We start from the raw sequence: 12309 nt of genomic DNA, 5'->3' as shown, positions 1-12309 counted from the left end.
TAGTTATCCTAATTAAATAAGAAAATGTTTAATTTCCTACCATATTTGTTTATTTATTTCCCAAAACATTTATTTAATTCGTAAATATAAAAGCTACGCTACGTTTATCAAACCCTAATTACATTTCCACCACTACGTTTTGAAAGTGACACACGCAGACGAGCTGCTTGCTGCTGCTGCATGCCAACAGTCGCCCGATCGAAACCCCACCGTCGACGTCGTGTTTCCCCGCTACAACCTCCCACTGCTAACCGACTGCCCCTCTCCTCATCTCCTCTTTCACCCACGCACACTATGACCATGATCCGCCACGAGAAGAACCGACGCCGTCCAACCACAGGCCCTGCTCCTCAGTCAATGCGACGCTACCACCATGTCATTAAGGACTCCTGCTTTCCTCATGTCCACACGCCGCAGCCACAGCCGCAGCCGCAGCCGCATCGTATTGAAATATATGTATATGATTTTATAATAAAATTTAGCATCAATTATTTTAAAATGATGACATTGTCATCTCTAGCCATTTCTATGATCCAGAACACTACACTAGGGGATGATTATATTTAAGTCAAAGCAAAACAACAAGTAATCTGTACTCATCATCCAAAGAATTAATATTGACAATTTGTTTGCAAATCTGCTGACGATATTGCAACAACATGCATGTAATCTGTACTTATATACAAAATGATACGATGAAGCAATGGACAATTAATCTTGTGGGCAAATTAAGCTAATGCTGAACCACAATCAACTGTGATAAACCATGAACTCTATAATGCAAAACCCAAAAGCCACCGAGAAGCGATTTGTGTTTCCATACTATTGCAGTTGGAGGTCAAATAGTGTTCCCATGTGTTCTGGACGATGGATGAGTTGTGGATTCACACGAGAAGCGATTTGGTAGAACACCTGCCATGTTAATAAGCTATCGGAGCCGGACTGATGTCGAGAGCCGACTGCTCGCTCAACTCGGACGGTAGAGGCCACCCGCTCCAATCCTCCGTAAAGCCCAGGACAATGCTTGCTAAGGTGCTTCACATCGAACACCCTTTTGCCGAAAAAGAAGTGAACAAGGTGCAAGAACTCACGAACGGTCTTTGGTAATTTGCAGTCGCATGTCAGCATCTTGACTAGGAAGGCGAAGTCATAGGCGCCTTGGAAGGTAACCCAGGAGACGGGAGAAAAATGGCCAAAGGAAAGCAAGCCGGAGGTGGCCAAGTGCTGGGCGAATCTGCAAGAGTCGATGCCCCATATTTGATTCTTTTGGAAGTCGATGCCATTAGCCTTGAGCAGCTCGACGGAGGAAGGGGCGTAACGGTCGCGGCTGATGTCGAAGTCGCGGAAATTAAATTCCCACACGTAACGCACACAAGTGCCGTCGCTGTAGATGGCACATGGCAGGTTGCCGGCGGCGTCGGAGAGGGTGAGACCGACCTGGACGATGCGGAGGGCCTCGACGTTGGCGCGGATCAATTCGTAGCGCTGGGGGAGGGTGAGGGTGCAGTAGGGATTTTTGGAAGCGACGACGACGCCAGGATACTCGGTGTCCAATGCGACGAAGGGGTGGAACGGGACGGCGGAGCGGATAAGGGCGAACTCCTCGTCGAGGTTATGAGCCCACACGGAGCGAACCTCGACTCTGCTGGTGCTGGCGGCGGAAGAGGAAATTAGCATATCGTTAACGTTGTTGACAACTGCGACAGCCATGATGATGAGTCTGTTTGGTGATTTTAGAAATGCGAAAGTAGTGGAAGCTGGAGATCCAGGAGATGTTAGATTTCGATCGATCCAGTTGGAGTGGAAATTGAAGGGAAGGATCGGAGGAGTTTAAATAGAGCCACAGGAAATCAAAGCGAGAAAATCGCAAACTCACTAAACAGAGTTAGTTGCTGCGAAGCGGCGAATTATTAGGATAAATCCAACAGCAATTAGCGAGCTCAACTAGGTGTTTAGTATTAATTAATTAATTAATTAAAGTTCTTGCCATCCAATCATTCATTTTCTTTCTTTAATTAAATTTCAAGTGTGATTTCGTTATTATTTGCCTTTTGTGAAATTTCTACTCATTTGTTTTGGTGTAAAAAATTTTAAAAATAAATATTTTAACTCTCAACAGTTTTTTTATTTTTTATAAATGATACACTTTTTCCATTATATTTTCACTTACATATAATTAAAATTTAAAATCAAAAATTACTAATATAGAATCTCATTAATAATTAAAAAATAAATTACATTACATCAAAGATCTAAATAAATCAATTATTGATTTTTAAACTTTAAGTGAAAAAAATTTATTTTAATTAAAAAAAAGGAAGAAAAGAGAGGAAGCCACTTATTTTGGTCTAAATAAATTAATTAAGAGTCAAGAATCGAATTAATTCTAAACTCATGTGTTTAATTGAGTTTTGGTCATTCCAAATTATTTAGAAATGATATCAAAATTTTATTCCCAAACGCATTAACCAAACATCCTATATTACTATCATTTCATTCTCTCATTCCTAAATCCACCAACCAAACGCCACCTAATTAATTTTAAAAACGGATTGAAAAATTATTTATGAATCTGTTTTATTTGACCAAATGAAATTAATTTCAAATACAAATTTCATCTCTAATTTTATTTTAAATCTATCATTAGTCTATCTAAAATTACATAACAAATATAAATTTTAATTTGTTTATAAAGTCATTTATAATTCTGTTTAAAGATTTTATTTCAAATCTGTTTATTTATAGACACGTATATAATCTTATTTTTATATTTATCACTAAATTTATATAATTTTATATGTCTCATCTACATAATCCTTTAAACAATCACACATTTCAAACAAATTGAAAATATGTAAAAAAAATAATTTCTAATGCAAAGAGTATCTCTCATACAATTAATATTGAAATAAATAAGTATTCACATCATCTAAATATATTTAACCATTAATCAAAAATAAATAAATTAATCTTTATTTATCTTATCACAACGCTCTTGGGACCAGATCCTCCTAGATATAAATGATTTATATATCCCGCCTCTTGGATCATTTTACGAATCATCTCCTTTTGATTTTTCTTCTCTTTTGCTACCTTCTTCAATAAGTTATTCTTGAGACAGTTCTACTTTCATCCTCTTGCTAGTAGTACGCATGTTTTCAATTTCTTGAGATAATTCTTTGTTCTTCTCATTGGAGCATATTTTATTGGAACTTCCATTGTATGATCTTCTGCGGTGTTGATTGTGTGTAAATCCATACACCACTACAACAAAAACTGCAAACGACAACGGATATTATCCATTGTCGTAGGGTCAAAAATCCATTGTAACTGAGGGTGTTGTAGAATGTATTGTCCTACGACAACGGTTTTGAATCCGTTGTCTTTGTAGACATTTGACAACGGTTTTTATCCGTTGTTGTTTATATGCTCAAAATTTGTTTATGAAGGATACGACAACGTTTTAAAACCGTTGTGGTAGATAATTTCAACAACAAATATAAATCGTTGTAGTAGACCCTTTTTACAACAGATATAAACTGTTGTGGTAGATAATATTTACTCGTTTTGTATTTTACAATAGTTATAAACTGTTGTAATATAATTTTAATATGCTTTTACAACTGATAAAACCATTGTCTTTTATCACTTTTCACAAAAAAAAAAACCGTTGTGGTTTACATATTTTTTATAACGTTTCTAACCGTTGTCTTTAATGTTCATGTTGTAACGTGATAATACCAAACAACAATTATATTTTTAATATAAGTAAACCACCAATACAAAACATACAAAATGAGTTGTATTCATCAAATTTAGTAGTATCAAACCATAAATCACATGTTTTCCATTACTGTTCTTCATATGACTTTTACACATTAGCAAGGCAATTTATAACCTAACAAAGCTCACTCCTTGCATCCAAAATCTCAAGCCTCACGAATTGCCCGAGTTACATCCTGCAAGAGAAAAATTAAACAAAACTTATCAAAGAAAAATATAAAATATAAGAAAAAAGATAATTGTAGTAAGTACTGCTTGAACTATAACTATAGAATAAACATTTCGCATAGCTCTAATACCTGGACATGAGAGAAGGATTTCTAGAATTCCAGGACAACACTCAATGTCTACAAAACGGAAGAGAAAATTCTACATAAAATCTACATAAAATATAAAACAATTCCAGGACAACACTCAATTCCTATGGAATAACCGAAAAGTGAATCCAATAGCAAGGCAGTTTAGCATAGCATCAAGGGAAAACAGCATGGTTCCTTGGTTTAAACAAGTTCAAATGGAGCAGAAGTCTCGAATTGGATTAGTCATTTGAGGAGAAGTGTCTATACATCACTAAAACTAGTAGTACGATGTCACCAAGAACACTTATGAGAAACCGGGATGAAATAGATAAGGATTTAGATATTTGGCCTTAGCATCACCAAATAGCTGCATTGAAGCTTCGAGACTCATCGTTGTAAGATAGTTACATCCTAGTGAAAACTGTTAGATGATAGTTCTCAGAGCCATAAGACTTGTGCTAGAATCATGGACTAGATGGCAGTAAGGCAGATGTCATAGTCCAATAAGCTTCTTAAAACAAACAATAACATGTGAAATGAAGCATTCATAAACAAAAATAGAACAAAAAAGTATGCACATTAAAGCACCTGAATGGCTTGCATACGGTCTGTTGTGACCTCATCTGCAAATAGATCAAGAGCTTTCCCATTCTTTTTGAGTGTAATGAATCCCATTTTATCTTTGAGAGAGAAAGACCTTTCATTTGAAGGACTACAAGGAATTGTTTCAACAAAATGAATGATTGATCATGAATGCCATATAAACACAAAAGTGTGCAAGAAACAATTTTAACAGGAGTCACTACATGTAAGAAAGTTTGATATTGAGGTGAAAGACTTACAATTGGTAAAATTTGTTTGCCATCATGTCATGAATGTTTCTTATAAACTACACAAGAGAGACAGATTATTCACATTACTTGCATCTTGTGTACTGAATTATAGTAAAACAACAAAACAAAGGACAATGAACATTATAATCATTTCAAAAAATTTATGGGATATAAACTAGAGTCCGCATTTTTTAAACTAGTTAATCATATGACACTTATGCAAGTAATATACATGATTAAACTTACACCACAACGATGTTGGGAAAAAAAAGTAGTACATCTTCTACCTTCAATGCCATGTATGCATCTTCCATGGCACGTCGTCTAAATATGAAGTCAGCTCGTCGTAAGTCGGCCTGGTCAAACTCAAAATGTTTTGAAGAAAATTATACAGTTATAATTAGATGTAAAATAAATATATCAAAAGACACTTTAACAGGGTTGTTATGGTCATCAATAACAACTTCCACAAACTCCATAGTCACACAGTCACATAATTTCTTCCATTAACTCATAAAAGAAACTATAATCCACACTTGATATCCAATATACACATAATATTATGGACAATAATTAACTTGCAATATTATGAGAAAACAAGCCGAATATTAGCTCAGCAACCAAAACTAAACTATTTCATATATTCCTTGGACGCAATCTACAATGGAGTATGTAGCACATTTCAACAAACACTTTGGTAGCTTATTAAAGTTTTATTCAGTAACCATTCCTCCAAAAAAAATTTAAAATTATAAAGGCTGGTCATCAGTTTTTTTTTTTTTGCCTACATGTTGTGTTTTCCCTCCCTCTTCCACTCTGATTTAATACCCTTCCATTCCTCACATTTAAAAAAGATTTCAAATGGCTGTGAAATACATCTACCCTATCAAGTTTGGTTCAAAACACTTGCCAGATGATTGCTTCATTCTTATGAAGCCACTATAGTTTCATTCTGAATGGAATTTCCTTTTAGATTGAGAAATAATACAATAATCTTCATTCCAGAATATTGAATATAGAGGATCTTCTTTACAACTCAAAATAAAATTTGATGATGGTTTTTCCAAATAAATAATGAAGGAAAAAGTAGAAAATCACGACTAAAGAAACTGAATAATTGCTGTTAAATACTACAGAAAAAGAGAAACCTCTAAGGCCCCATCACTCCAATGCTGATCTGCTACTCTCTTCAGATCAGATTGAGCCCTGTCCTTCAAGATATGCATGAATAAATCAAGCCATGCAGATAAAAAAGAGATTTTTGGCTAAAATTGGAAAAGCTAAGCTAGAAAACATACAGTGGCTAAATGCTTCAACCGAGCAGCCTTTTCCTTAACACCAAGGTCAATCTTCCTTGTGTCCTCCCTTGCACGAGCTTCCACATTACATAAATGTTAGCACTTCAAAAATATTGAAGGAACTCTAAAGAACAAGTGAAAACTCTGTTATATTCAGATAAAGTATAGACTAAAGAAGATGTTATACCATCAAGCTTAAGAAATCCAAGTCGAAGAACAGCAGCATCTTGGCGTGCCCGATCATTTAGTCTTGTTATGCCACTAGTGCATAAAAATTCCATGGAAAAATATCACCAAAGCAAAACAATAATAAACAAGCGAAAAGATGATATCAAAACAAATGGCGACATAGTCAAAAGGTTGCACAGAAATGTAGTCTGACCATACATCTATGACCATTTGAATTAGCAATTTAGTTATGAGTATGCTAATTAATTAAACTGGAGACTACAAAAGAAGTTTAATTGTAAAAAAAAACATGAAAGAAAAAAAAAAGAGAATCTAGAGTATACCATATCGATCACATTTCATTCAGAATAACAACAATGAATTATTTCATAGTTTCTTAAAGCCAATGGTCTTTCTCAAAATGTTGATCCGGTATAATGTGATACATTTGAGAATGAGCTTATAAATCCACTTCGGCCAGTAACTGTTATTTTGCAAGAAATCTTGCCAGCCATATTTGCAACTAGTTGATGCAACTATGCAACTTATTAAGAATTAATTAAACAGAGCGTCAACATTTATCCAATCTTCTGCAGCAAGCTTTCAGGCATATGTTGCTGAACCTTCACACATGCTGATGACCTGAAGAGTGTTAAGTTCCATATGAGCATCTCTATCAAATTATATGGTATGAGTATAAAATCATGTTAATATGTAAATTAATACATGTAAGCACATACTACATTATCATAATCTGCACATAGCACAGGTTTCTCCTTGAGGAAAAAGGAGCTGCTCTTGGCACAAGTTCCATGCCAACATGCTAACAATCATGAGTTGGAATTACATAAATGTATCTTTTCTCTTTAAAGGAACCCCAAAAATCTCATCAATCCAAGAGAAACTAAAGATATGGGGAAAAAGACAAAGGGAAATTATAAATCGACCCCAAATACATAAAAATACCATCTTTTGATGGCAGACGAGTCGCAAGCCCCAAAATAACACAAATCACGCCGAAAAAGAATGTTGCACGCCTGGATCGTGAACACTGAAGCACAAGGAAAGCAGATCCAACCCTCCCAGACCAGACATCAGTAGAACTAGGATGAAACCCAAGAAACAAGACAAAAAATGGGAGCAAAGCGCGAGTAAAACCACACCTTGTGTCAAGTTTAGACCTTAAGATCGCTAGACAGCCAGTGAGCAAGGGTTCCAACTCTTACACTGCAGTCCACATCTCACCATGGAACATAGAGAGAGCGAAGTGGGGGGATGGGAAAGGGAGAGGGAATGAAAAATTTCTTAGGGTTCGAGAATGCGAAGGGGAAACACGGCGCTAAAAAGATTTTCGGAGAGAGGGAAAGCAAAACTGCAGGGGGAAAATGACGAAACGAATAAAGTCAAAGACAACGGTTTTATCAAAATTGTTGTCGTAGCCCCTAAAAACGCGCTTAAAGACAACGGTTTATAAAACCGTTGTAAAAAGTGTTGTTGTTTTCAAAAGAAGTTGCTCAATGACAACAGTTTTCACAAAACCGTTGTCTTTTATATTTAATGGGGAGTTCAAAGACAACGGTTTTGGCAAAAACCGTTGTCTTTGAGTGCATACGCAACGCTTTCTCTTAAAACCGTTGTCGTAGGGGTGTTGTCTTTTAACATTTTTGTTGTAGTGCACCCTCCCCTTACATGGGTTGCTCACCACATCACACCATGATTTAAGATTAAATGAAGACTGAGTACACTGATTATCAACATTTTGTCTCTCTTTATATTATTCATGTTCATATTACAATACTTTAATTGGTATTAGTTTAACAAATACAAAAACAAGTAAGAATTAATACAAGATAATAAATAATTAATTATGTTGATTTACATTAACTTGAGTCGATTTGTTATCCACAAACTCTCCAGTACCTTATTTTCTTTTATGCATTCATTCAAAAACCTTAAATTCATCAATTGCTCGTCCCAAATCTTTTCTTTGTTTACAGTTACTCTCATTGTGCAACTAATACATGCATGGGATAAGATTCATATTAAATCCCATCAAGATAATCTTTCAGTATTTTAGATTACTTACTAAAATTCTTTCTAGTAATAGTGACCATAATAAGCATGTGTTGGAAATAAAAAAGACAATTACTATGAGGGCTAAATTGAATCAACATTGGCTAGTCATAGTAGCACCCAAAAAAAAAAAAAGAATCTCTACAATGTTCATGATAAAAATTCATTTCAACCTGAAAAGTTTACGTACTCTTCAAATTTCTCAACAGTGTTAGTATGTAGAGATTAAATGCCAACCTGACAAACTCTAGAAGCCATTTTGCCAATGTAGCAAATTCAAAAGGATTCTTTGAAAACTCAAGTAAATTCAAGCCACCTACCAATCCATTTGATTATCCCATGCATCATTAGTTCATGTACTATGAATTGAAGAGAGGTATTGAAAGAATATGTTTTCACTAATTAAAAATAATGAAGGAAACATATACAAAGATAAGGAAATATATAGAAAAGATATCTTAATATTTATGCTCCACATATTCCAAGATATCCTAATAATTGCAAGATATCCATATATTCGAAGATATCCATAATGAGCCCCTTCAAGATGGTGGGCTCGTAGAGACACCAATCTTGGAACAAAGAAGACGAATTCGAGCACTAGGAAGTGGTTTCATCAATGCATCAGCTAACTGGTCAGACAACGAGACACGAACTTTACCACTCTGAACCAGTTCACGAACAAAATGGTAATCCAAAGCAATATGCTTCATGCATGAGTGAAACACTGGGTTTACATAGAGATACGTAGCTCCAATATTATCGCAATAGATAGAGGCAGCAGAGGCCACAGTGTCCACACCCAGTTCATTAAGAAGAGATCGAACCCATTGTAGTTCTGCAGCAGTAGAGGCAATGACACGATATTTAGCCTTAGTAGACAACCGAGCAATAGAACCCTGCATTTTGGAGCTCCAGGAAATTAGGTTGGAACCTAGGAACACAATATAAGCACCAGTGGGCGTACGATCATCAATATCACCAGCCCAATTTGCATCACAATAGGCATGCAAAGAGAGAGAGAGGAGTGTCATCAGAGAATCAGATTATAAGAGTGTGTACCATTAAGATAGCACAGCAGACGATTAACAACCCCCGTGAAGAGATTATAGAGCATATATAAACTGAGAGAGTTTATTAAAAGCAAAGGCAATATCAGGTTGAGTAAAAGATAGATATTGCAGACTACCAACTGTTTGGAGATATAAAATAGTGTCCGCGGGAGGGGAGCCATCAGAGAGGTGCAGAGATGTGGACGTGGCCATAGGCATTTGAACAAGTTTCGACTTCGCCATATAGGTTTTGGTAAGAATATAAAGCAGATATTTCTTCTGAGAGAGACAAAGGCCCCCTGGAGAGGAACAACATCAACACCTAAAAAATAAGATAAAGTTCCCAGATCTTTGATAGAGAACTGAACACCCAGCTGATTAATGAATCCCTGAAGGGCATTAGCATTATTCCTTGTAAGAATTAGATCATCGACATAGACAAGTAGATACATAGTGATACCTCCTGTGCAGAAAATAAATAACGATGTATCAATAAGAGAGGCCACGAAACCAACACTAATTTAAAAATGATGAAGCGCGGTGTACCAAGTGCGTGGTGCCTGCTTAAGACCATAAATTATTTTGTTCAATTTGCAAACATAAGATGGAAAATCAGAGTCAACAAACCCAGGCGACTGAGCCATATAAACACAGTCATCCAACTGACCTTGAAGACATGCATTATTCACATCCATCTGACGACGAGACCACCCTTTGGAAATAGCAATGGACAAGCAAAGGCGGACAGTAGTGGGATTTGCTACTAGACTGAAAGTGTCATGTAGTCAAGACATGGGCACTAATGAAATCCCTTAGCAACTAGATGTGGTCAACAGAGCCATCAGACTTTTGCTTTAGCCGAAACACCCACTTACAACCAATGACATTCTGAGAGATATCAGACGGGACAAGATCCCAAGTTCCATTATGAAGGAGAGCATTGAACTCCTTAGACATAGCCGCACACCAGCGGGGATCCTTGAGAGCCACAGTATGTGTTGTAGGTTTAGACGGAGTAGCGTTAGTGATAGCGGTGAGACCAAAGCGAGGATGAGGCTTGAAGACATTGTTTTTGGAACGTGTCACCATAGGATGGGATTTGGTGCTAGGAGCAGGCTGAACTGGAGGAGCAGGTGCGAGTGGAGCTATTGGTGCGGCTAGCACGAAAGGCAAAGGTTCAGCAAGGAGAGGTTCAGTAGGTGGAGATTTAGCAGGGATTGGCTAGTGAAAAACTGGTGGTACGAGACACGGGTTAAAGGAGCAAATAGGTGAAGAATCAGCAACACGATTATTCGCCAGAGGCATACTACGCAGTGCTTCAGGAAAGAGTCCTGCACTAGAACCACCACTAGCAAAAGGAAACTCAGACTCAAAAAAATCACATGATGAGAGACAAAAAATTTTCTAGAAGAGGACTCATAGCACAAATAGGCACTCCGCGTAAGAGAGTAATTAAGGAAGACAAAGGGTGAAGAACGGTGTGCAAGTTTATGAGAAGCATAGGGACGAAGCCAGTGATAGTATAGACAACCAAAAATGCAAAGTTTGGAGATATTTGACATGCAGGCAAAGAGACACTCAAAGGAAGATTTGTAGGAAAGATTGTGTTCAGGTAATCAATTAATAAGATAGGCGGAAATGGCAAAAGCAAAGGGCTAGAATTGAGTAGGTACATATGCCAGATTAAGAAGCGCAAGACCAGTTTCGACAATATGGCGATTACAGTATTCAGATAAACCATTGTGTTTAAGAGTATGAAGAGTTGTGGTCAGGTGAGAGATTCCATGCAAATTAAGTAATTATTTGAGTGCAAGAAACTCTCCACCATTATTAGTATATAAGGTGAGGATAGGATGATTAAACTGTTTCTCATTGAGAGACTTAAATCATCATAATACAGAAAGGACATCTGATTTGCATTTTAAGGGATACAACCAAATATATTTATTGTGATGATCAACAAATATAACATGAGAGAATCGGAGAAGTCCAAACATTAGAAAATATTAGATCAAGCGGAAATTACGAAGAGAGCGGTGAGTCATGAAAAGGTAATTTATGACTCTTATTACATTGAGAAGAATTAAAAAAGAAGGACGAACTAAAGAAGCATAGCAAGACAATGATTTAGACACAACTAATTGATGTAAGACTCGAGTAGACAGGTGACCCAGATGACTATGCCAAACAGGAAGAGAAATGACAGAAGAAGAAAACACTATTGGTGGAGAAGAAATGGATGCGGACCAAGAATAAACACCACCTTTAAGTATGCCTTGATGGAGAATAGTCCCCGTGCGAGGATCCTTCACTGGAAAACCATAGGAAGAGAAAATAATAATAACATCATTAGTTTTACAGAGTTGGGAGACGGACAAAAGGTTCTTATTAATTAATGGAACACAAAGGGTATTGGGAAAATTTAAAGAAGATGGGGTAGAGGGTGGTAAGAGACAACCTGTGTGAGTAATTGGAAGTCCAACTCCATCTCCGACAACAACACCATCAGAACCAACATATGGAGCTTGTAGAGAGAGATTTGAGAGGTCAGAACTCATGATGGGTGGTGCCAGAGTCAATGATCCAATCAGACGAAGAGGGTGATGCCATAGTGTATGCAGTGGGTGATGAAGTAGGCGGTCCATAGACAACACGAGATGAGCCAATGGGAGGCATAGGGGTAGGAGTGGGATGATACGAAAAATTAGAGCAGCACCAAGCAAAATTACCTTGACGACTGCACAACTGACAATGTCCAAGATAGGGACGTGAGACATGCTGACCAACGCCTTGCGTTGGAGAG

At 36.8% G+C, this 12309-nt stretch overlaps 2 protein-coding genes across 2 annotated transcripts; both read right to left on the bottom strand.

Annotated features, from left to right (window-relative positions):
- Window positions 1–822: 822 nt before the first annotated feature.
- Window positions 823–1710, bottom strand: LOC122034039 (probable CCR4-associated factor 1 homolog 11). The gene has a single exon (XM_042593177.1). The coding sequence runs from the start codon at window positions 1708–1710 to the stop codon at window positions 823–825; it is 888 nt and encodes a 295-aa protein (XP_042449111.1).
- A 2951-nt stretch (window positions 1711–4661) lies between these two features.
- Window positions 4662–6629, bottom strand: LOC122034987 (senescence-associated protein OSA15, chloroplastic-like). The gene is made up of 6 exons (XM_042594347.1): window positions 6401–6629; window positions 6214–6290; window positions 6064–6126; window positions 5203–5271; window positions 4925–4971; window positions 4662–4794 (listed from the first exon to the last, which is right to left on the bottom strand). Exons 1-6 carry the CDS (start codon window positions 6492–6494, stop codon window positions 4662–4664), a joined length of 483 nt encoding a protein of 160 aa, XP_042450281.1. The 5' UTR covers window positions 6495–6629.
- Between the last annotated feature and the right edge of the window lie 5680 nt (window positions 6630–12309).

This window comes from Zingiber officinale, chromosome 11B (assembly GCF_018446385.1).
Source record: "Zingiber officinale cultivar Zhangliang chromosome 11B, Zo_v1.1, whole genome shotgun sequence".
In the NCBI taxonomy this organism is placed as follows: Eukaryota; Viridiplantae; Streptophyta; class Magnoliopsida; order Zingiberales; family Zingiberaceae; genus Zingiber; species Zingiber officinale.
Note: the sequence above shows the minus strand (reverse complement) of the source record. Positions and strands in the feature narration are given on the sequence as shown.